At 43.7% G+C, this 26,131-nt stretch overlaps 2 protein-coding genes across 2 annotated transcripts in view; both read left to right on the plus strand.

Moving 5' to 3' along the window:
• Positions 1-8,972, plus strand: part of TGM3 (transglutaminase 3) — a 35,928-nt gene extending 26,956 nt beyond the window's left edge. Inside the window, exons 10-13 of the mRNA XM_049780008.1 lie at positions 1,552-1,860; positions 4,745-4,902; positions 7,819-7,952; positions 8,376-8,972. Coding sequence (XP_049635965.1) covers positions 1,552-1,860; positions 4,745-4,902; positions 7,819-7,952; positions 8,376-8,523 — 749 coding nt within the window. The 3' untranslated portion in view covers positions 8,524-8,972. The remainder of the gene's footprint in view (positions 1-1,551; positions 1,861-4,744; positions 4,903-7,818; positions 7,953-8,375) is intronic.
• TGM6 (transglutaminase 6) overlaps positions 8,604-26,131 on the plus strand; it is a 90,943-nt gene continuing 73,415 nt past the window's right edge. The window contains exon 1 of the mRNA XM_049780009.1: positions 8,604-8,802. Within this exon, the coding sequence (XP_049635966.1) occupies positions 8,604-8,802 (199 nt within the window). The remainder of the gene's footprint in view (positions 8,803-26,131) is intronic.

The raw sequence follows: 26,131 nt of genomic DNA on the forward strand, positions 1-26,131 counted from the left end.
TATCGGCTTGGGTAATATGGCTGTCTGCTTCCATTTGAGTAGGGTGTGTGGGAAGAAGCGTGGATTGTGGGGCTGGACACTTGGGGACTTGTTCTATCTGTGCTTCATATGTCTCTTTAGACCAACTACTTCTCCAAGATTTTTAATACCCACTTGACAACCTAGTTGCTCAGGTCTCTGCCAGCCCTTTCATGTAGCTTATGGCAAAGGCCTTGTCAAACTGCAATAAATCGGTGCTTCTAATAAATCATCAAAAGTTGGGGGCAGGTTGTAGCCTTACAGATAGCCTGGAGTTCTAAATGGCTTCTTTGTGCTTTCAAAGCTCAGTGCATTTTCTTTGCTGGTAGAACTCACATGAGTTCTAGGTGGGGCTTAGCTGAATTGTGTGGTCAAAGTTGGCTCAGACACTTGGTGCTGGTTACTCAGCTCTGAGTGCCCAGAAGCTATGACCTTTAAGTCCATCTTGGTGGTGTCCTGCAGATCTGTATCTCACCTGGTCAGCAGAACCCATGACTGAGTCAGTATCAGGTGCCCTTTTATTCAACCTGAGTATGCTTAAAATCTAAAAGTTCAACACTTAGAACTTGCTCAAACTTGCAAGTGGCCCTGCCATGGGAGGTGCTAGTCAATTGACACAGGTCAAAGTGTCCTCTTCCACTTTCAGGACACCTAGAACCAAACTAAAATCACATAGTAAAAAAGCAGTTAGGCGAGGCCAGAGATAGTACAGCAGGTACTTGCCTCCCTGTTCCAGCACCTCATATAGTCCGCCAAGCCTGCCAGAACTGATCTCTGAGAACCTTGAGGAATAATCCCTGAGCATTACCAGGTGTGACCCCCCAAACCAAAATAATTAGGAATATATACATATATATGTATAAATTTAACTTTTGGAACATACCTGGCAGTGCTTAGGAACTATTCTGTGCTCTGTGAGTGGATATATATGTATGTGATGATGGATGGCTGGGAATGTCACTTTGAACAGCATCAGTGGATCATACAGTGCCAGAGGTCAAGCCCAGGCCTTCTGAATGTGAAGCCTGTTGAGTTCTCTTCAGACCTCGAACCAAAATTTTAATGCCACTCATTCTAAACCAAGATTTTTATGGCTGGTAATGATGATACTCTTTTTGGCTCCATTTTTTCTGTTATTTGTTATGAATTTGTCTACTTGTTCTTTGTTTCTAAAAGGGAGAAAAAGAGAAACAGGCTAACTTTATTAACCTCTACTGGGTAGCAGGTGGCACAAAAATGTGTTACAGCTGTGGCCAAGCACTGCCTACGGCTCTTGTGGATGAGGGCACAGGTTAGAGATGCCTGTGGAGCAACAATTGCCAGAGTCTCAAGGGCAGGAGTCTGGCACACAGAGAAACACAGACATGGAGAGGGAGGGTGGCTACTTGGGGCAGAATGGTCACTCAGTGGGAGAGTTGGGGTTAGACCCAAGCGGGACTTTGAGGGAGCTGATTTAGTTATGATTGATGTGCTGGCCTTTGCTCAGTCTGTACCCACATCCCTGAAATAATTTTCTCTTTTCCCATTGCACAGGCTCTGGCCAGGAAAGAAAAGTGTTTGAAAAGGCCCTAGGGAAACTGAAGCCCAATGACAGATTTGGTCCCACAGCAGCTGGGGAGGGGGAAACTGAAAACCGCGAACCCAGTATCTCTGGACTGTTCAAGGTCACAGGCATCCTGGCCGTGGGCAAGGAAGTGAACTTGGCTCTCATCCTCAAGAACCTGACAAGAGACTTGAAGACTGTGACGGTAAACATGACAGCCTGGACCATTGTCTACAATGGCACCTTGGTGCATGAGGTGTGGAAAGATTCTATTACCATCTCCTTGGACCCTGAGGAAGGTAAGGGAACCTAGGCCTACAGGGTGTTGGGGTGTCCAGCAGTGTGAGACAGCCCTTCCTCTATTGGGGTTGGAGAGATCCTAGGGTAGCTGAGTTGGTATGAACAGCAAAGGGTGGTTAAGCCTTAGGTTTGAGAAGTCTTCAAGTGGCTTCATGTGGATGGAAGTCAGAGTGTTTCCAAAGTAAATCCTTTCCTGCCCTGGAAGGTGGGGCAGGAGGTGCTGGGGTGCTGAGACATGCTCAAACTTCACCTTCAACCTCCAGTGCAGACATTCTCATCTGACTGTCTTGCAAAGACATACAAAGTAACCCCATCACCCAGAGGAATAAACCAGGCTTGGAAAGACTGTGACTGTATTAAGCCTTGCAGGGGTGGCAAACCATTTTTATGCCTATGTTATATGGATACTTATAGCTTCATTCTAGAGCCTGACCACCTAGGGCAAATCAGCTCTCACCCAGCCCATGAGAAGTTGCTGTGATAGACCTAAACCATCATGCACCAGGGCCAGACCTATGATTTCATGGGCTTTATATGCTCTATGGACTAGATATTCTCCATTCTGTTTAAGATAAGAGAAGGCAGGCTGGGAGATATTATAGGGTTGAGGACCCTGATTTGATCCCAGGTGCTGCATGACCAAAGACTCTCTATGGGCACTGCCAGGTGTGACTTTGGTATCCTTAACACTACATCCTTGAGCCCTAGCACTCAATCATTTAACCTTGTTGGCCAAGAGTTTTGGGGGGCATCCCCAGAAAAGAGAGTGAGTGGCATAGCTATTACTGGTCATACTGAGGTCTTGGTCATGGGTATCCTGCTATTCAATCCCATGCCACCATGTTTTTCAGGTTTACTTGTCATTGACCCCCACATTTGCTTTCCAACTGCCCAACCGTTAGTCACTAACTTTTCAGTAAGCCCTGGGAGTGTTACTGTAGATTGCAGGGTTCTAGAACTTCAGCCCAAAGCCCCTACCATTCCAAGTGGGTGGAGGCGTTCCTGGATTCCCAAAAGAAGTGATGCTCTTTTTGGAGAGCTGAGCCTAGAAACTCAGGTATGGATGTGATGAGGAAGTTGTGGTGGTGGTGGTGAGTCTGCAAGGGGGTAAAGTGCAGCTGAGCAAGGCAGCTACAGCAGCATCAGAGGTATCAAAAATTCTAAGATCCAAAGCAGATCCCCCAAGGCAGGATGGCTGTCAGCTTCACCAAGGAACTAAAAAAACAAACAAACAAACAAACAAAAAGATTAATTAATTACTTAAAAAAAAAAGCAAACTCATCTTCAAGAACTCTGCAGAGAAACTGAACCAGCTTATACCTGTCATGAGGCAGCTGCCCCCTAGCACTTGGGCAGAACTGTAGCAGCAATCTTCTCAGTAGTAATACAACAGCTGCTGGCTGTGCTCAGGAGCTCCAAATCATTCCTGGAGGGAAAAAGAGAAAAACAAACCCTTCCCATTAATGTCAGAAGCAGCAGAATATACTGAAACCCAAACATGAAGAACTTTGTAATTTCATGATAACTATATTAAAACATTAAATGAAAATTTTAATAAAGAAGCAGAAGGGTAGAGCAAGAAGTGGCATGGGGAACCCAGAGTCTGGAGACTGCTACCCGCTTACTCGTGACTCACAAGTTCTCCTCCATGTCCAAGTCTCAATGACCACTATCTGAAAGGTTTGGAGCAACTGGTGTTGGAAGCTGTTATTGGAACATCAGGAGTAGATCAGGAGTAGCAGTACTAGAAACTTCAGCCTCACAGGCATTTTGTTTTACTTTGTTATGTTTGAGGGCCACTCTCAGCGATATTCAGGTGCTATTCACACTCCTGGCAGTCAAACCTGGCAGTGCTCAGGATTCTATGTAGCACTGGGATAAGGACTCATGGTCAAAGCATGGGGTCCCCTGATCCCTCCTGGCCCTGTGAACAATTGAACTTTGGCCAAAGAGAGAGAGAGAGAGAGAGAGAGAGAGAGAGAGAGAGAGAGAGAGAGAGATCTCCCATTTCCCAGGTAGTTTGTGTATGTGTAGGGGAGGAGTTTCTCTCCCCCACCCTCACCCCAGGGCCTGATTTACCAAGCCTGGCCCTGAAGAACAGTCTGGCGTGGGGGAATCCCAGTCCCCTGGACTAAGTGGTCAGCCCAGGGGGCCTATGGCTAGCTGTCCTGCCCAGAGCCCCCAACATACCAATGGAAGAGACACCGAAGTCCTGGCATGTGGAGTCTTCTGAGTGCAGCCCCTGCCTCTGTAGTTTGATCCCATTTCCCAGGTAAAGCAGGGGGAAGCCAGAGGAAGTCTTTGGGAAAACCAAGTGGCAGTTGGCCTACGGTGGAAAGAATCAGAGGGGAATCCAGGGTGTCTTTGCAGGGACAGGTGAGAGGATTCAACACAGAGTGAGAGGAGGGTCCTGAGGCAACAGCAAGAGGAATGTGACTTGCTCTAGGGAGGACAGTGACTCTAAGACCTGCTCTCGTTGGGGTATGGGGCTTGCGCAGAAGCAGGGATAGCCACAGTACCAGCCAGATCTTTGGTCAGGCTCTGAGGCCCGTGCCATCTTTCTTGTGCCATTTGTTAGAGTTTATATTTTCTGGCCCCATGGAGGAAAGGCACCCAACTCTTCTCCAGGATGGGAAAAAGGATCTGGCCCAGATGTGCCTTGCTTATCCTGGGAGGCTGCCTGGCTCAATGGTCCAGACACCTTTGGCTTCAGCTCCCGAGCCAATGCAAAAGGGGGGCAAGAAATTTGTTGTTCAGTTCTCATAGAGTCAGGTTACAGACATTGTTGGCCACATCCTCCCATTCTCCCAACTTGGCTGGATATTTTTCTGGGAGCCTCTGAAGTGAGTCACCTCATCTTCCCCTCCTGGTTTCTTCCTTCAGAAATCCAGTATCCCGTGAAGATCTCATACGCGCAGTACCAGAAGTACCTGAAGGCTGACAACATGATCCGGACCACGGCCGTGTGCCAGGTCACTGATGAGAGCGAGGTGGTGGTGGCCAGAGACGTCATCCTAGACAACCCCACACTGACCCTGGAGGTACAAAGGAGAGGGAGGGGTGCTGCCAAGGACCTCACACTCCACTATGAGTTCTAGAAGACAATGGTTGACTCCCCCAGCAGCAGCTGAGAGCTCCTTCTGCTTGACTCTGGCCACTGCTGCACTGGGCAGGGCAGGAAGAGTCACTCAGCCACTTTCCTACCCTGCACACTGCCCAGCTGGGTCTATGGCTCTAATCCTAGATTAAGTGGGATACAAATCACTCACCCAGTGATTCATTCTCAACATCTGTCTGGGCCATGCCCAGCTCAGGATCACAGAGGCAAGCTGGGGATGCTACACCAAGGTGGGGTAGATCCTGCCAGCAAGGGTCTCTATGACCTTCCCAGCCCCCCACTCAGTCCCCTGGCCTTGTGTGAGATGCAGATCAGCAACAGGCTGAGATGGCGGCCACTTGTACTTCCAGAACTGGTGTCATAAGTTCCAGGCTGCTAGGAATCAATGATATGCACCCGTGCCCTGCTCTTTTGCACCCAAGTAAACTGAGGCCTGAAGGGCAGGTGGGAAGTCATTTGCCAAAAGCAAATTCTGAAAGATTTGCTGAAGGTACCCTCACTCTCAGCATTGGGCAATGGGTCCTATTCCCAGATTCCCTCCCAGGAGTCCAGAAACTGCTAGAAGTTTCACATTGGAAGGTGCCTAGGGCCATTCTACCCTGTCCTCAACAACAGCAGGAAGTGTCTGTGCTGACCCAGACTTGTCCCTCCCTCTCCTTTCTCTTCTTTCTTCCTTCCCTCCCTCCTTCCCTCCCTCCTACCCTCTCTCCCTTCCTTCCTTCCTTCCTTCCTTCCTTCCTTCCTTCCTTCCTTCCTTCCTTCCTTCCTTCCTTCCTTCCTGTTTTAAGCCAGATCCAGCAGAGCTCAGAGGGCTACTCCCAGTTCTGTGCTCAGGAATCATTCTTATCAGTGCTCAGGAAACCATGCAGTACCAGGAACAGAACTTAGGCCTCTGCTTACAGAGCCTGCACTCCACCCCTTGGAATTATCTCCTGCCCACCTCTGTGTTTTGTTTATTTTTTTCTCCATGGCATCTGTCCTCCCAGAAGTTGCACCTTTACTTGTGCTGTTGTTGGGTTTTGGTATCCTACCAGATGGCAAACTCTGTAGGTGGTGAGCATCCATATTCTGGGCCCTCAGCTGTCTTCCCAGCATGGTATCTTAGATGTGGATCTGTGTTTGTCAAATAGACACAACCCTGGAACATAGCCCAGGGCTCATTCTTGTTGGAGAAATGTCCATGCTTATCACCTGCATGTTCAAGCCTCTTCTACTTTCCAGGGTATTTCCAAGAATTAATCCCTGGCCTGGAGCCCTGATGGGTATTCCAGTGCTGACTCTGTCCCTAGTGTGAGAAATGAGACTGCAGTCAGATCAAGAAGGTTGGCGTGATTCAGGTTTAAATCGAGTGAGGCTCCCTTTTCCATGTACCCCTACCCAGTATTCTCAAAACATCTTATCTTTTATTCAACAGTTTTGTTTTACATCTTTTGGATTTTCATCTCAAATCAGCTTTGTCTTTGAAGACAAGATAATATCTTTGGCAAGTACATCAGAGTACATACCAGCTGCAAAAGGGCCATGGAGAATTTTTCTGTTTAATTTTTTAGAAAGGCACCTGATCTTTCTCCTTTTGGGCTCTTTGTGAGAATTTCCTCCTCGTATATTCTCTTCTCTTTCCCAGGCTTCAGAGACCCCAGACATTGTTTGTTCTAATAGGATGAATCATGGCAAAACACACTCAGAACAGGGCATAGATTTGAGAGTAGATGAGAGTGATCTCATTAAAAAGAAAAGTAATTTGGGTAAAATCCACCATCTTATCAGCACTGACTGGTGCTCAACATTAAGAACATAGAGTGAGGATCAAACCAAGAAATCAGAACATTGTCTGCATCAAAGGGCAGCATCATCCACTTGGTCCATACCCATACACCAGGTATTGGTGACCCTCAATCTCTCCTTTGCATGTATTGGTTCTAGTTTGGGTAGCTATAACAGGATGAAAGCACACCAAAAGAAAGAAAAAAAAAAAACAAATACTGGGAGATCCCAAGTTAAATCTCACTATGAAAAACATGGTCCATTTGTGTTGCCTCACATTATTTTGCCAGCATAAAATCTTGTTTCCCTCTTCAACCATCTCATACTTCAATGATTTTCCTGGGAGAATAATGGTAGAGATTAGGGTTTCTAAAATATGTCCATTAATCACAAATTATGGACAGACTTGGCAGGGTTTCATGGGCAGAGCAAAGTATCTGAACCCGGCAGGCCTAGTTATTGAGTCCATCTGGACTGGGTTCCATTGCTTTAAAGTGGTGGTATTCAGGGTTAATGGCAGCAAACAGAAAAACCAGGCTGGAATGACAGTACAGGGATTAAGGCACTTGCCTTGCATCCTGACAATCCAGGTTCAAATATCTGATACCAGACATGGTCCACTAAGCACTGCTAGGGGTCATCCTGATCACAGAGTTATGAATATCCCCCTGAACATAGCAGGGTATGGTCAAAAATAAAAATAATAAAACTAGAGAATAATGATGTAAATTAAGAAGGAAATCTTTCCCAGGTCCTATGTGCTTCAGACTGTTTCAAACTATTCTGGGTACAGGACCTGCCCTTCTCTGGATAAGCTGGGAGGATCTAGCTGTCAGATACTTCTCCGTCCATGTCTAGGGGTTCTCTGCCATAGAGCAGGGAGATGAGAGAAATGTCCTAGGAATGCTGGCATGATGGCCACTGGCACTTAGGAGGACCAACTCACAGAAGTCCTTTGTCCTTAGGGATCTTTTCTGATCACCCAGTCACTGGTCCAACTCCCAGAAGTACTTGCCAGGTGGTAGACAGGAGCTGACATCCTGTATCCTGACTCCACCCACCCCTTTCCCTGCAGGTGCTGGACAAGGCCCGGGTGCAGAAGCCAGTGAATGTGCAGATGCTCTTCTCCAACCCGCTGGATCAGCCAGTGAAGGACTGTATTCTGATGGTGGAGGGGAGCGGCCTGCTGCGAGGCAACCTCAAGATAGAGTGAGTTCTGGGTCAAGCAGGGTGGCCTTGTGACATGTTGGGAGGGAAGATAAACAGAGCCTTCCCAATGCTCTGCCGTGGATGAACCAAGCTTCTCCAGCTTATTGGAGCATCTCGCTATGGAACCCAGTATCTACATGTCAGGGTGCACATGTGTGTGGGTTCTTCAAGCTTCAGCTCTCTCCTGAAAAGCCTACGTCACCAGAGCTTTGAAACTGGACCTCAAAGGTCAGCATATTTAGAAGATCTTGCCTTCTGCTTCCTCTAGTTGAAGGAGCCCAATGGGGGCTGGTGGCTTGGGGAGGCAGTGAGAGGGATCTGATAAATAATGACCTAGTCAAGGTCCTACTAGAGTGAGATCAAAGCCCCCATAGGGGGGCCTCTCACACCTATGTCATAATAACCTATTCTCTTCCTCTTCAGGGTGCCTGCTCTGCGCCCCAAGGAGCGATCCAAGGTGCGCTTTGAGATCCTGCCCACTCGGAGTGGTACCAAGCAGCTACTGGCTGACTTTTCTTGCAACATGTTCCCCGCCATCAAGGCTATGCTGTCTATCGATGTGGCTGAGTGAAGGGCCCAGGAGCGCCCTCCATACAAACTTGGGTTCCACAGAGCAGGTGGAGCTGGCCTGTGGTGTGAACACCCTGGTCCATGCTCTCCAGCCTGGAAAGCCCATTTTCCCTCCGAGGTGGCCTGGACCTGCACCTCTGGCCTCCAGCACTCACCCCTCCCTCATTTCCAGTCTCAGCTGGCTCCACCCTGGCCTATGATGTGCTCTCATCCTACTCCCCGTTTTTCAGAGCCCTGTGGCCCTGTTCAGCCCTTATGCCCATTGATGCTGCAGGACGAAGTGGCCCCCCACCCTGGCGAGCCCTCAAAAGGATCTGGGAGAGAAGACAGTCTGGACCATTTGCTGATCCCCAGCCTTTTCCTTTCTTGGGCCACTCTGGAAGGGAGGGTCCACTTAGGCATCCTCCATGGCACTTACATCCTTACACTGAAAATAAATGTTCAAAAGCATATTGTCACACAGCCTGGCTTTGTGAGATTGTCATGTTCTCAAAGTAAACAGAGAAAGACAGATCTGGGCATGTCCTGGACAGTAAATATATAACCTCAGGGAAGCCTTCTATCAACCAGGTTGATAGAGGTGTGGGCCCAAGTGCAAGATGGCTCCACTTAAGAAAATATTCTGAGGCCAGAGAGATAGCATAGTGGTGTTTGCCTTGCAAGCAGCCAATCCAGGACCAAGGGTGGTTGGTTCGAATCCCGGTGTCCCATATGGTCCCCCGTGCCTGCCAGGAGCTATTTCTGAGCAGACAGCCAGGAGGAACCCCTGAGCACCGCTGGGTGTGGCCCCAAAACAAAACAAAACCAAAAAACGGAAACATTCTAATCTGTTTTAGATTAGACTAAATCTAATCAGTTGGAGAGAGTATATAGGACCCCACAGGACCCAAAGCAGTCTCTCTGAGCTGAGTCTACCCTGTTGGAGCCTTCCACATTGCTACCAGCATGAGCAGAGACTCTGGAGTCTTCACTGGCACCCTTTCACAGAGGAAGTCTGGTGCCAGCCTCTTCCCTCCTTGCTCCATGTACCTCTCACATCAGAAGACGATTGTGACCCCAAAACCAGAGAGAGAGAGAGAGAGAGAGAGAGAGAGAGAGAGAGAGAAGAGAATTGTGCCCTTGCCAGCATCACCATACTTCTTTGCCATCCCAATATGCTTCACTAAGGGTCTCTCTTAGTTCTGACCCCTAGCAGAGCTCCTAGGGCCTTCCTGTCACTTGATTTTCAAGGGTTACTAGAGAGTGACCATAGCCAGAACCAATCAAGTCCCAGCTCAGCCAAACAGAATTCCTCCCACCCAGAAGTAAGTATGAGAAAAGTCCCTGTGTGGGTCACCAAGATGGGCTGGGAAACAGGTGTGCAGACTTAAGAAGAATTCAACAATAACACCTACAGACAGAAAAAGTATATTTATTAGGTACATAGGGCATGTACAAAGGGGCAAGAGGGCCTTTAGTCCAAAGAGTGAAAGACCCAGTGATGTCTTTTACTGGATTTATGTGCCCATTCTTGGCATTGAACTCACTCTCTTACAACTGTGGGAGACCAGGAAATATGGCTTGGCATCGAGTGAGGCCTGAGGTAGACCCTTCATATGACTCAAATGCTACTTGCAGCCTACTGGGGAGTATTTTGCTGAATTGTTGAGAGTTAAAGTCTGGGCTGGGCCTGGCCTGGGGAGAACAGAAATAGGCTAGAGCTCATCACCCCATGATGGCTGCCTGTAATATTTGTGACTAGCATCTGCTAATGGCTTCCTTTGAACCTGCGTATAAGGAACCTGCTGAACCGTTTAATTTTATAACTATCACCCCTTCATCAGCAAAGGGAAGTTCTACTATTCACTAGTCATCAACCTGTACTGATCCCAATCAGCTATTCTGAACTGAAAGGATCAGTCCAGGGTGACAGAAGAAAGAACCTTACATGCAGCTCTAAATCCCTGCCCAGGGTTCAGTGTGGATCAAACCTAGACTTGAGAAGTAGTCACTGTCCATTCCTCATCTTCCTATCCCTCCTCTTGTGTAAGATATACTGTCTGAGCAGAGATGGGAGCATTAGAAGGACAAAGCTCTGTTTCACTGATACCCAAGCAGGATGGTGGTTGGTGGTTGGTTGCCTGCACGATGGCATGTAAAGGGACCCTTTCTGCCATGATTATTCCCTGCTGTGGGTGATATGTCCCTCAGATTCATCCCTCAACCTCTCACTGTGCTGAAAGTAGTGGTACTCCTTTCATGTAGCTGAGCCCAGTTTCTTTCATGGAATCCCTCACTGATCAGTCTCCTGCCTCTCAGAAGAGGTTGCTCAAAGGGCTGGAGCACATGCTATGCCTGCAAAAGGCCCAGGTACAATCAGTAGCACAGCCAGCAGTTATCCTCCAGCACAAAGCCCCAAATAGCCCCTAAGCACTACCAAGCTTGGCCCACAAACAAATAAACAAAACTGTGGATTTTCTAACTGACCTCAGGCAGTGTGTCTTAAAAGAACTGAAGTCATGGCCAAGGAAATAGTACAGCAAGTAGGGCATTTACTATGTACGTGGCTAACCTGGCTTTAATTCCTGACATCCCTGAGCACAACCAAGAGTGATCCCGAACGCAGAGCCAGGAGTTAGCCCTAAGCATCACTGAGTGTGGTCCAAAAAAACAAACAAAAAAGCTGGTTCTAATCCAGCCTTTCCTGTCCACTGGGCTTTGAAGAATTTTAGCGAGAGCAAAGTAGTATCAGAGGCTACAATGCTACACTCATTTCTGGTATAATTGAAGTTAGAGATTGCAGTGGAGAATGAGCTGCTGTGAGGTGCTCTTTACCCAGAGGCTCTTTCTGTATTGGTTAAAAGCACATGCTCAGTTGTCATAGCAGGAAAAACCCAAATGCCAAGCTGATTAACAACATGGGCATTGATTTTTCTCCCATGTATGATCCCTGGAAGGCAGTTAAGGAGTCTGGACTTATTTTGGGACTCTCCTTCTCCACATGTGATTTCTACCCAGTGGTTCTAGAGGTTATTCCAGCTGAAGGAAATAAATATTCATCATGTGCCCAGCAGGAAGGCAGTAAAAAGAGGACAAGCTGACAGTTGAAATTTGAACTAGTATGTTTTGCTCCTACAAACAGCTCATCAGAGAGAGTTGGCCACTAAGATGCAGGTCTAGAAGGGAGAATAGAAAGAGGGGCCATGTCGGTCTGGGAGAAAATAGAGTGGTTAGTGGTTAGTGCAAAACTCAATTCCCACACAACATTAACTCCTGAGCAGCATCATATGCAGCCCGAGAGAAGCCTGTGCACTGCCAAGTGTGACACTCAAGGCCCCAACTAGGATGGCTCAGGTATCCCTAACACAGAAAGGGAGGGAGGAAGAAAGGAAGGGAGAGAGGTATGGAAGGGGTGGGAGGGAGGGAGAGAGGGAAGGGGGAAGGGAGAAAGGCAGGAGGGAAGAAGGGAGGAAAAGAGGGATAAGAGAGGCAGAGAGGGAGGATAAAAGGAATGAAGAAGGGAGGAGGGAGAGAGGAAAGAAGAAAAGGAGGAAGAAAGGAACAAAGGAAGGAAAGAAAGAAGGAAAAAAGAAAGGAAGGGAGGGAGGAAGGAGGGAGGGAAAGATGGAGGGAGGGAAGGTGAGAAGGAAGAGAAGAAAGGAAGGGTGAGACGGGGGAAGAAGAGAGGAAGAGAGAGGGTATTTACCCAGATAATATTCAGGGCTTAATCATATAGATATAAGGGTAATAGAGGTGGGTCTCTTTTATTTAAAGCTGAAGCAGATTGTAGAGAGAAGAACCCTGGCAAACAGGCATGAAGATAAAGCTCCGCCACACATACCAAGTTATTCTCCCCAGATTAAATCCCTCAGGTGAGCCCCGTCACCTGCCCAGGGGCAGAGAAAAATGGGTACACTGAGAGCAACACTCATAGAAACCAAATTCATATTTTTTATCTGCTCTTGCTTCTTCTAAATAGGCACCTTTCTCCAGGATGGTCTCAGTAGTCTTAGTATATGAAATTATTCTTGTGAAACAAAAAAATTTCCTTTGAAGTTAGGATTTAGAGCCAGGCAGAAGTCAAACTGGGGCCTAGCATTTTAAGAGCTCAAAATGAGAATGAAAGACTGGAGAAATAGTTCAGAAACTAAGGCACTAAGCACTGGCTTGCTCCTTAGCACCCCATATGGTTCCCTTGAGCACTGCCAAGATGGATCCCTGAGTACAGAGCCAAGAGTTAGCCCTGAATACCATCCAAACCAATAACAATAACAAATGAGAATGAGTGGAGATAAAAGCTAAAATAATAAGAAACTAAAGGAGCCACACACATCTGGATGCTCCAGATGATGCTCAGAAGTCAACGCTTTGTGGGAATTGAGCTCTTGCATTGTGTGTAGCAGAATCAGGTCAGAGAGTAACTGGGGAGAGTAAGTTTGAAGTATTTAATCAAGAAGGCTGGAAAAATCATTCTCAAGAAGAAGAGTTTCCTGATTTGGGGCATTATTTTCTGAAACAGGATTTAATAGACTGAGAAGGACCCGTCAAGATTGGAATAAGCTTTCATATTATTGAATTCAAACATCTGGAAAATGTGGTGACATATGCAGAGTATAGCTGCAATCACTGAATTGTCATAATGGCTAGTAGAGATAGGGATTAAAAGATTCAGGAAAGAGATTCTGGAGCTGGCATATTGTAAAGATGTATGAGCACCTCTCTGCTAAAGGGTTATGTTCCATTGGAGGGCCCAGAGGCTTACTATTTATTAAGGCGTGTGGCATGCAATGAGGTGACAGAGGCATCAATATCACCAAGAAATTTAGTGGTTTTCTACATCTAAAACAAACAACAAAAGATCATAGTAGTGCAATGTAGGGCTTATGACATTATAGAAGTAAAACACATGAAAATAATAGTACAACAGCCAGAAATGGGAATTGAAACAGGCTGACATAAATCTCTTATATTATCCACAAAGGAGTAGCTTCTAAAATGTGAACTTTATCAAAGTTTCTCCTCTGTTTAGCTGTAAGAACCTCTGAGACCCTCCTTCAAACTGAGCGGGTTATTTGGACCTAAAGAAAGAAGTAGGGATATCTGTGAAACAAAGGCCCAATCTGTACTAAGTGCAGATTGTAAAGAAAGTCCTGCAGGTGGGGCATTTGCTTTGTATGCAGTCAAACTAAGTCCAGTCTCCAGAACCACACATGGTGCTCCAAGTCACATTAGGAATGATGTCTGAGGAATAAACCCATAGCACATCTGAGTGTAGCTCACACACACCCCCGCAAAGTGTGCTTACATGTAGGAATCTCAGTAGCAGACAGGTGGATAGATTGTTAGTCTAAGAGAAGATTCATCTTGTTGCAGGATTCTTCCCTAGAAGAAGACTTCCATTAGTATCAAAACTAGCAAGTTTTGTATAAGAAATTTGACATAAGAAACCTTTGAAATGTGTCTTATGATTGGCAGTGGGTGTGGTGTAGGAGCCTGGGAAAGAGAAGATTGCTCATATCTTCTCCTGGTCCACACAACCTCAACAGTGATGTGACCCCAGCTAAGGACTTAAAAAAAGCCTCAGGAGCTCCTGCATCACATGAACAAGTGCTAAACCTTAACCACAGTCTCCTGTGCTTGGTGACTCTTCATATAGAAAAATTTCCAGCAGACAGTGGAACAAAGACATTTTATTTAGGAAATGTGAGGAAGAAAGAAAAAAAAACCTGATGGTCTCTAGTGAAGGCCAGTTTCTCTAAAGAAAGAAATAAGTACCATCAAGTTAAGGAATCACATATCTCAGGCAGGAGTGATTGTATAATTATCGGGCATTTTCCAAGACGGTTTAATCCCAAACATCCCATATGGTCCCCTGAACAGTGTTAGGATTGATTCCTGAATGCAGAGCCAGCAGTAGCTCCTGAGCATTATGAGGTATGACCCCAAAAACAAACAAAAAAAGGAATCACAGAACTTCACTCAGAATGCAAGCAGCTTCTAGGAATGTAGTAAGAGTTAAAGGGAAGAAAGTTATCCAGAGTAGTCAGGTGTGGAGACTCACAGACATAAGAGAATGCCTACACCAGGCCCTGCCCAGGCATTTTACCAAAGTTGATCTTACAGGAATGTTTCAAAGCTATTTTGCCATGGTTCAGTTGAGGAATTTCTGCTCCTCTGCATGGAAAACCTCCATGCAATGGTCATGGTCAACAACCTGGTGGAGCAGAAGACATTTGCCCATTATCTCTCTTCTCTTATAGATCTAAGAAAAGTTATTGTTTTACATATGTGTCCATCTCTTCCTGTGTCTCTTTATCCAGCTCTTTGGATAGAATGACAATATACATGCCAGGCTAGATAACAGAATCAGTGTTATATAAGAAGAATATATATATTGTATATATAAGCAGAATTTGAAGAATGTTTCTAGTTCCTTCCTTGCTTTCTTTCTTCTTTGCTTCTTTTTATTCTTCCTTCCTTTCTTATTTTCTTTCTTTCTTTTCTTTCTTTTGTTTTAGGTCACACTCAGTGGTGCTCAGAGCTAATTCCTGGCTCTATCAGGGGTTACTTCCAGTAGTACTCATGGGAATTTATGTGATGCTGGTGATCAAATGGAACTGACTGCATACAAGACAAGACTGCATACAACTTAACCCTCTGCTACCTCTCTGCCCCCAGATACCAGAGTTTGGCCTAAGCACTTTACAGTTAGATGTTATTTTAATGCAACAATGAGAAAGGATGGCTATATCTTCAATTTAGATAGGAAGGATCTGAGATTAGAGAATGATTGGGTCACAGGAGATGGTGAGTATAAGGGACAGCAAGACCTCCTTTAGAAGGCCGTGGATGACACTAATAAAACACCCCTGTACAACAGATTCCTTCTTCCCTACAAAACAGGAAACCAGCATGGGACCCATGAGGAGATACAAGTGATAAATCTCTCAGATTACCTCCATGGGAGACAAGGCCCCATGCTGAGCCTCTGACTCAAAAGGTTTCAGAATCCTCAGATCCCATATGCTAATGTACAACACCTTAGCAAAACATTTATTAGTAAGACACAAGAAGCACCTGAGAGATAAGAATAAACTGTCTGAGGTCTTATTCTCAGGCCTGAGACACATTCCCGACATAATTCATGTAGACAGTCTCCTATAGGTTCCATAGCTCTCTACCTACAATAGCCATATTAAAATTTCTTAAATATGTAAATAATATAAGAGGGTTTAAAAAAAACAGCTCTCGGGGCCGGGTAGGTGGCCGCTGGAGGTAAGGTGTCTGCCTTGCAAGCGCTAGCCAAGGAAGGACCGCGGTTCGATCCCCCGGCGTCCCATATGGTCCCCCCAAGCCAGGGGCGATTTCTGAGCACATAGCCAGGAGTAACCCCTGAGCGTCAAACGGGTGTGGCCCAAAAACCAAAAAAAAAAAAAAAAAAAAACAGCTCTCAGTCCCCACCTCTTATCCATTCCCTTTCCCAAAGGTGTCATTGAGACTGTGCCCTTTCCCAATATGTCTGAGTCCTTGTGCTATAAGAGCAGACTGTATTCTACTATTGTGGTGGAAATTACTAATTGTGGTGGGCTTTTCAAAATCATCTGATTTTCAGTGTTCTCTGTTTAAGTTTGAAGTGATTGTGGGGAACAAAACAATTCAACCAAAAGATTTTAGTATTTTACGTGCCACTGTCAATCCCACTCCCCAGATCCTGGAATGACCTCCAGGGTCACCAAGCTACTACATTCCATGGCCACAATTTCTCTGACTCACTGACCATGCATGATGAGTTCTGTTGTGACCAGAGTCAAGATCTGATGATCTATGGTCTCTGGAAGTTTGTTATTATGGGGACTCAAGATGTTGTGGTGGGGTAAAAAGATAAGTAAGAAAATAAGTACTCATAAACAAATCTGGATCCCAGCAATGGTCAGTATACTGATGAGTTAACATTATGATGGGGTATATTTTGGGTATCTTGGTAAGTTGGATCCTCTGACTTTTGGGAAGAAACATAACATGAAGTGTGAGGAAGAGTGGTGTGACATCTAAATGGTGTGTGTTTGAGGAACTGAAAAGCAAACTCTTTTTTTTTTTTTTTGGTTTGATTTTTAGGTCACACTCGGCAGTGCTTGGGTGTTACTCCTGGCTCTACGCTCAAAAATCGCTTCCGGCAGGCACAAAGGACCTTATGGGATGCCAGGATTCGAACCACCATCTTTCTGCATGCAAGGCCAAAACCACGATTGAAATTTATTTTGAAAGCCACACAGGGCACGCACTGACAGAGGCTACGAGCTGAGTCCTGACTCTTGGAGTGGCCGCCGGCACACAGAAGAGCCAAATTAAAAGTATAAAGAGCCACATGTGGCTCATGAGTCTCAGGTGCCGACCACTGCGCTTAGACATTTTATTGTAACAAGCAATATAAAATAAATTATTTTGTGCCGATTTGGGGGTGGATGGAAAATTGGGTACAAAGGGGGAGGGAATGTTATACTGGTGAGAGATTGGTATTGGAACATTGAGAAGCAGATAATACAGATCCAACTGTTTTGTTATGAACAACTTTCTTTACCAAAGTATTTAAATAAAGTAATAAAATAAATAATAAAAAATGTAAAGTGCTTAAAGTCGTTTTGTTTAAGCTACTATAACACTGCCAAGAGTGATAAGGGAGCACAGATTCAAGTGGTAGCAGGAGTGGCTGAGAAGTATGAGAAGGCAGAGTCTACCATCTGTCCTACTGGATGTGAAATATCAGGGAAAGAAGCATGTTATTAACACCACATTCTTCAACACAAACAATTCAGTGATTTGATCTCAGGGATTGCAGGTTACTCTTCTTCCTCCACTGTGAGCCCAAGGTGGGCTGGAGGCAGGGGAGAATGCTACAGAACTTGAAGCTCTTGGCCTATTCTCTGTGTTCAATGTGGCCTTCCATTGACATATCTCTCTCTCTCTCTGCTTCTAATTGTCTCTTTGTCTATGTCTCTTTGTCTCTGTTGATCTCTGTCTCTATGATTATGTCTCTATCTCTGTCTCTCTCTCTCTCTTTCTCTCTTTCTTCTTTCTCCCTGTCTCTCTTAGAAGACCCTATCTGGGCATCGAGCATCTTTTGGGTACCAGATGCTCAGAGCTCACCAAAGTCCTACATGGAAGAGCTGGCTTCAGAGTGAAAAACAACCAAGAGACATAGAGGAGACTACTGGGATAGTGAACAGAGAAGGAACTCTCTTATAGGTTTCTTTTTTTTTAAGAAAGAGTCACCATCTAACTCTTGAGAGGCCTGACTAGCAGGAAAAATTCATATATATATCAGGCTTGCAGTTAAAAGTACTGGGGCCCTCAGAGTGGGGTGCGGGTAACTCCCCAACCTGCTGACGCCTTGGGGACTGCACACACAGATATTCCCTACAATTGCCACATGTCAATGGCCCAGCGTCACCACCTTTCCACTCATCTCTGCAGAGACTCGTAACTGCCAAAAAACTCCAGGTATGTTGGTTTTGTTGCTGAAATATCCTGGGACCTTTGGAACAAGGCTGATCTCCCTCTACCTTGTCTCTCTATTTCCAGAAGTCCTTGGCAGCCACACCCATGATCCAGAGCCTTCTGCCATGTTTGCACAAGTAACCAAAGCATAGACCGGGATGGCGAACAAGTTCGACACAAAGAGCCAAAATTTTAAACTGTGAGAGTCAGAGAGCCACACCAGGCAGTGACCTACCAAAACAGACAAACACACAAAAGCATCTAATTTTAACAATAATCTATTCAACACATATTGCATGTTGCCATTTGGAGTGAGGGTCAAAATCCTGCAGTGATGGTGAGGGTGTGCTGTGTCCTCCACACTAAGAACTTACGGCAAGGTGTGACCCAACATGTGCCACACGGGTCCCCTGCTCGCTGGCCCGTGCAGTTGTTTCCGAGGGATAGGAAACAGAACTACGCGCTTGGAGATCTCTCCTCAGAGGTCCCTCCTCAGAAGCAGCAGAACAAATCCAAACTTGGCAAAGAGCCGCAGTAGACAAAATAATGATAAGAGGCAAAGAGCCGCACTCATTTTGGCCTGGAGCCGACCCTGACATAGACTCATAACTCTCAAAAGAAATGCCCAACTAGCAAGGAAACTAACAGACAAATCAACCTTGAAGTTGATCACACTGGGGCTTGTCTGAGACCCCCTACAAACCACCACTGTCGCTATATGAGCTTATCAGCCAAACTGTGCAGATCATCAAATTCGTGGACCATGTGGCTGGCTATGGGACCACACAGCATCGATATATATATTTTTGGTTTTTGGGCTACACCTGTTGACACTCAGAGGTTACTTCTGGATATGCGCTCAGAAATCGCCCCTGACTTGGGGGACCATATTGGACGCCGGGTGGTCAAACTGCAGTCCGCCCTAGGTTAGCGCGCTCAAGGCAGACGGCACCTTACTGCTTGCACCACTGCTCCAGCCCTGCACACCTATATTTTTAATACTGATTTCCCAGTAGGGATACACCTACTTGATGTGAAGTTATTTTAAATATTACGTACCTCAATAAGCAAAATTAACAACAGAACTGGTCATGTACAGCTTAGTAGACCTTCAGATAATTATGTAAGACCCCATTGCAAGATTTGACAATTTTCACAAATTTTCTTTTAATGAGGTTTTTTTTTTCTATAATTCCATTACTATTTAGGTGTGCCAAGCAATATTAAATAAATTATTTGTATCTGACAAGATACAGGCCTCAGGGGATTGGGAAACAGATAACTAGGGTGGAGGAATGTTACATTGGTGGTGGGATTGGTGTTCAAATATTGAATGCCAGAAATAACTGTATCATGAACAACTCTGTAAATCACAGTATCTAAAATAAAATTTTTAACTAAAACTAAAAAAAAAACTGTACTGAATATAACTCTTTAGTTATGAAGACCTCTGTGAAAATGTTGATTAATTGTTCTTGAAGAAAATACCAATCCATTTGAGAAAATTTTATATTGACTAGACATTAGCCAAAAATACAATAAATATTTTCTCTTTTTTATATTCTATGTAATTCATATGTTCCTAACGTCTTATAGTAATTTCAAAAGTACTACAAAAATGAATTGGGAAATACCTATTTCTCCATATGGCAAAGCCCAAGTGTAATTGATTTTACCCAAGTAATTCCTAATTAACTATGATTATGTAAGAAATGTAGGATTCCTTCCTGATTACAATAGCAAGGCAATTTAAATTAAAAATGTTAAATATGGAGCTGGAGTAATAGCACAGTGGGAGGGTTCTTGCCTTGCATGAGGCTGACCCAGGACAGACCTGGCTTCGATCCCCGGTATCCCATATGGTCCCCCAAGCCTGCCAGGAATGATTTCTGAGCACAGAGCCAGGAGTAGTCCCTGAACACCTCCAGGTGTGAAACAATCCACCCCCATATTTAAAATATCAATAACTTTAAAAAAGAGAGAGAAAGAGTCACAGTACTAGTTCCAGTTTCATGAATTCTTCCAGACCCAACCAAAGGACTGCCTTGATTTACAGAAACCATGAAAGTAATGCTCCTTGACTTCTGAGAAATTGTCAAAGGCAGGGACAGAAAGAGTTTACAGGGTCAAGGTGCTTGCCTTAAACTTGACTGACTACCAATTTGAGTCCCTGACATTACATGGGGTCTCCCAAGTGCCCCATAAATAAACCTTAAGTACAGAGCCAGTATTAAGCTGTGATCTAAAACCAATAATTTTATTATTAATTACCCCATTTAAAATATATGAACGGCAACATGACTTTTGCCTGTTTCTGTCTGGGAAAGCATGCCTTGAAATCAGTTTCTTGGAGACAAGGAAACCCAGATCACACAGAGAGGTCTTGTGTAAACTCTCAGTCAAAAAAAAAAACAAAACAAAAAAAAAAAACCAACTAACATCCCATCATTAACCACTATGGCCAGAATCACCCACCTCTGTGTGAGTAAATGAGCCAAACAGGTTGGCCATGGGCACAGAGACTCATTAAGTGGGTGCTTTAGATTACTGTGTTTGGGGTAGTTTTTCATGTATCAATAGTTACTGGAACAAGCTCCAACATATGTCAGTCTGGTGAATAATTTCCCAGTGTCATTAATCTCCTCCATATTATTTCCAGGGTTATCAATGTTTAAGCAGACATTATTTCTTGGCATTAAAGTCAATTAAAAGCTTTTATATAAATATTATTTTATTATAGTTTCCCATTGTGTTTGACTGATGCCTTTTTTGTTGGGGAGGCCAATACAGTCCCACCCAGGGCAAGGATACTCTTATGATTCCATTTAAGAATAGGCTTTACTTTTACTCACTCAGGAAAGATGAAGTTATGAAATTTTCCTATACATGGAGGTACATGGAATCTATTATGCTAAGTGAAATAAGTCAGAGGGAGAGAGATAGATGCAGAATAGTCTCCCTCATCTATGAAAGATAAAAGACAATAATTTTGCAATAATTCTCAGAGACAAAAGAGAGGAGGACTGGAAGGTCCAGCTCACACCATGAAGCTCACCACAGAGTGATGAGTGCAGTTAGAGAAATAACTACATTGAGAACTATCATAACAAAGTGAATGAATGAGGGAAGTAGAAAACCTGTCTAGAGTACAGGAAGGGGCATGGAGAGGAGGGAGATCTGGGGCATTGGTGATGGGAATGTTGCACTGGTGAAGTTTCAGTACATGACTGAAACCCAACTATAATTACATTTGTAGTCAAGGTATTTCAATAAATATATTATATAAAAAAAGAACAGGCCTTTTTTTTTTTACTTGATGTTCTTGTCCTCAGCAATACATACCTGCTCATTGTGAATGAGAACTAGGAGGTTCCAGGTGACGCTAGAGGAAAGAATGTGGCCAGAGATAAGAGATTTATTTATGTGCCAATGGAGTAACTTCCAGCTCATCTTTGTCCCCACACCCTTATTGGCTGTCCATGCATCCAGCAGCCACCATTTATTCCCCCAACCACAGCCATGCAGAATACCTAATGTGTTTTGTGCTAAGCACATGAGAATATAATGTCCATCATATCTTGTTTTTATATCTAATAGGGAGTCAGGCAGAAGTAAGAAGAGTACTTGCACACTGTGGTCAGTGTGAGGGAGAAAAGAAGTAGTTTCTGTCCTGGGATAGACTAAGCAACCTCCCCCCTATACCTCCCATCATCCTCACTAAGAAACTTTTGCAGCTGAGACCTGCAGGAGTCAAGCATGGATTCTAGCAATAAAAACTATCTGTGAGCAAAGAGTACTGACTTTGGCTGAGTCAAGGAGAGAAAACCTGTAGAAAGGATGTCGAAAAACTCACAGACTAAATAGTGACACAGAGATCAGCACAGTTCAATTGCATCATAAAACTCTGATATCAAGGAAAGACAGCATTGCTCAACCAAAGAAAAATATGGCATCTGAAATCATTTCAGCCACCAGAACTGTCATCATTATTCCTCTGGAGGCCCTTTTCTCATTACTACCAATTCCTAATTAAAAATTCCAGGTAATAACATGTGCTTGACAGAATTATGAGCTGTGTTTTTGCTACAATACAGCCTGGGGATTTACTATGAGATGCCTGGATCTGCAGCAGCTATCTTGGAACTCTGAAGCAACAAACATGAAGACCAAATGCCAGCAGCCAAGGATAATAGGACAGAATCTTGGAAGAATATAGGCCCTTGGTGATACTGCTGAGATGCCACTCTAGTCTTGAGACCATCTAATTTTAGACATTATATTAAATCAACAATAAAGGCCTTTAAAATTTAATTACTCTTATAATGTGTTCTGTTATAATATGACACTTTTTGTTGTTTTTTTTAGTTTATAAATGAATGTGACAAAAATAGAGAATTCTTACAACTCAACGGCAAGAAATGTAACATCTTACTATTTTATAAATGAAGCAAAGACCTGAACAGACACAACACAAAGAAGACATAGCATTGGCAAATAAGCATAGGAAAAGAGGAGCAACCTTGAATGTCATTAGCAAGTTGCACAGCAAAACCACAACCAGATGCCAGGGCTATCTCTTAGCAAGGATAAAGCAAGGGTAAAGCCCAAATAAACCCAAATGCTGATGAGAATGTGAAACAAAAAGAACTCTCATTCTTTGCCAGTTGGACAGCAACACAGTGCAGCCATTTTGGAAGATATGCAGGAGCATTTTAACCATCAATGAGGAAAAACAAATTTGAACAATCAAAGCACCTGGTAGAATGTACTCCAAAGGGTGAAGGGGACAAGACAATGAGATTTCTCAACACTTTGCTTTAATCAACTGGGAGTTTGTAATACTTGCAGATTCTCAAAGCCCACCCTCCAAGCTTGCTGGCTCAGAACTGGAGAAGTGGGAGAATAGGCATTTTTACAGCTTCCAGATGCATCAGATAGAGACAATCCACTGAATGTGCTTGAATTCTGCCAACAAAGGCACACTAGCACAGAAGAGCCTCAAGGACAGTCAAACCCAAGATTTCTCCTTTCTCTTATCCTGCTTTTCATTGAGCCCCAACTTATCATCAACAAAACTAAATGTGATATTTTTGTCAGGCAGTTAATAGTGCCTGGGTTTAGAAAATTGTATATATATATATATATATATATATATATATAATATGTGATTGATAAATGTATTATTGCACCAGACTACCAGACTATGGGGGATCCTAATTCTTCTTCTGAACTGATAGTGTGACTCAGAAAATAACCTAACTTGATCTTGCCTACATCCATACAGAGTGGGTGAATATTGCCCACCTCATAGAGTTGTGGTGACTGAATCAGTGACTGAATCACATTGAGTCCTTAGCAGAGCTTTAGCAGAGAGGAAGTGTCACAAAAGTCAGCAACAATTACAATTTGTTTTTAACACTCTAGGTATTAGTTAAAGCATTATTTCACTCAAGGAGATTCTCTACAGTACTGTAGTTTGATAGTAGCTGGTAAATTATAAGATAATGTGCAAATAATTCAGAGGACTTGGGGGGGCAGGGGATGTGAGATTTTATCTTCCTTTCTGTGTTCAGTGGTATAATCAGGATGGAGTCTAAGGCATCAGGCAGTAACATTAACTGAGGATCTTAGAGCTTTGTCTAGAGTAGAGCTGAGGTCCCTTCTCTAGGGAATCATGGGAATAGACACTGAGCACCACAATCTGCATGTAAAGAGCTCAAGAATGCTAAGGGTTGGAAACAGTCTGCTGTGATCTCAATGACAGCCAACAGAGGGAGACTTAGATCAGAACCAGGTTTTAGAATACAACTAGCAAACCAAATGAAACCAGATAATTTCCACGTGATGTTGAAACTGAGAAGCCCAGACAGAGCAATGAAAACACCTGGGAAGAATGTCTAAATTTCATGAGTTAAGACAGTATGGAAAGGAGGCAAGTTGTGGGTAGATGTATATGAGACACTGAAATTCCTTTGGTCTCCCTTGTCACTTGTCCCAGCAGAAACTAGCTCTGGTATCTGGCAGCACTCTCTTTTCTCCCTCCACTTAATTTTATCCTATTTTTTTAAATTACAATACTGTGACTTACCAACTTGTTCATAATACAGTTGTTTGAGGCATTAAATATTCTAACACTAAGCCCACCACCACTATAACCTTCCAATCATCAGTGTCTCCAGTTTTAGACCCACCACCCCAGTTTACCCCTTGAGGGCACAAACAAATTTACTTCATATCATTTGCTACAACAGAACAGCAAATAGAATATTTTAAGAATAGATCAATAAAAGTCCATTGGTGATCATTGTTATATCCCTCAATGGTGTTACTGAAGGCAGTGACTGAGGAATATACTGGGCTCGGGTTAGTAGTAGTTGAGCCATCTTTGTTATTGTTTAGGCTCATTGAGCTTGATGATCTTCTCCAGTGGTCAGCAACCTTTTTTTTCAACTGAGCCAAATCTCGCCAAAACCACGATTGAAATTTATTTTGAGAGCCACACAGGGCAAGCACTGACAGAGTCTAGGAGCAGAGTCCTGACTTCTGGAGCGGCCTCCCCGCCCTGCACACAGAAGAGCCAAATTAGAAGTGTAAAGAGCCAAATGTGGCTCGCGAGCCGCAGGTTGCCGACCACTGTAAATCTAGGCAATTTTCTTATCAGATTTGCTGTGATTCTAATGGGCTGACACTACTAAAATTTGAAAATGTCACATGGCCACGTATGTGTCTGTGCAGTCCACGAGTGATAGAGCTGGAATAATTTGGTAGCTTGTCAGTTGAATGAGATTCAACTGTGGATCTGGGCCATTTCTATGTTGGTGAAAGGGGAATTTACCTGCCTCCATTCTGAGACTACTAGAGAGTTGTAAGCCTGGACCAGTCTATCAGGGAAGATTCAGTGACATCATGTTCTTTTAGTAATTAATTGTGGAACTGAGCAATTTCCCTCTCTTCCTCCACTTTAGATGCTTGTCTCCTATTGATGAACTTCCTCCTGATGCTAAGAACCCAGCTCTGCATTCAGACATTTTGCAACTGGAAATAAAGAAGTGTTCTACTGTTATGTCCATTTCGAAGATAGGACACAGGACTGATGAGATCAATGTTTATGCCTTTATTTTTCTGGTGTAATGTCCTGCAAAGTATATTATAGAGATTCCTGAGGGACAATCAGTAGCACTTAGCAGTTCCCAGTTCGATATCACACCATCATATTGATTCTCCTTCAGAGAGTGCCTCCTTAATAAAGTATCCACATGTCTTTGCCTCTAGCTCTACTTATGAGAATCCAAGATAACACAAAATGAAACTAAATCAGCCATCCAGAAATCAACATGTAAGCTAACTTAATGGCATATGGAACTTGATTACTCCATTTTTTTCTACATTTGTGTGTATATGGATTTTTTCCATAATAAAAATCCATAGAGACAAAAATGTTTTCAGATTTGGAATGATGAAATGAGAATCTCATAAAAACAATATTAAAGCACTAATAAAATTATTAAAACCAAGGGAGGGAGTGATAGTGCACTCAATAGGACAGTTGCTTGCATGCACCCAACCCAAGTTCAATCCCTAGCACCACATATGGAATCAGCCCTGCCAGAAGGAATCCCTGCGCAAAGAGCTAAGAGAAAGCCCAGCCCTGCACACCACCAGGTGTGACATACATACATAAATAAATAAATAAATAAATATATAAATAATAGTCAAAATAAAATTGTATAGAGCTATCCAACTCAAGAGGTCTACTATTATCTGAGGCACATTATTTTAAGAAATAAAAATTCTGTAATTCAATACAAAAACCATGGTTCATGGCATTGCAACTTAGCCTGTATCCCTTTATTTAGACACATTATAAAACAATGGGTACTAAAATAATAAATAGATTATATAAAAGTAGAAAATATAATTCTAATTCTATAATTCTAATAATAATAAATAAAATAAATAATAAATAACTATAAATATACTTATTTTAATTAATCTTATTATAAATAAGAATAATAAATAAGTAGTATAAAGTGCTAAAAGTCAGAAACCTCACTACCAGAAACCTTTTAAAATTAGTATCCCTGCAACCTTTGGAGAGAATAGACCAGATTTAGGTATTCTCAAAAAGATCTATC

Source organism: Suncus etruscus, chromosome 9 (assembly GCF_024139225.1).
Source record: "Suncus etruscus isolate mSunEtr1 chromosome 9, mSunEtr1.pri.cur, whole genome shotgun sequence".
NCBI lineage: Eukaryota > Metazoa > Chordata > Mammalia > Eulipotyphla > Soricidae > Suncus > Suncus etruscus.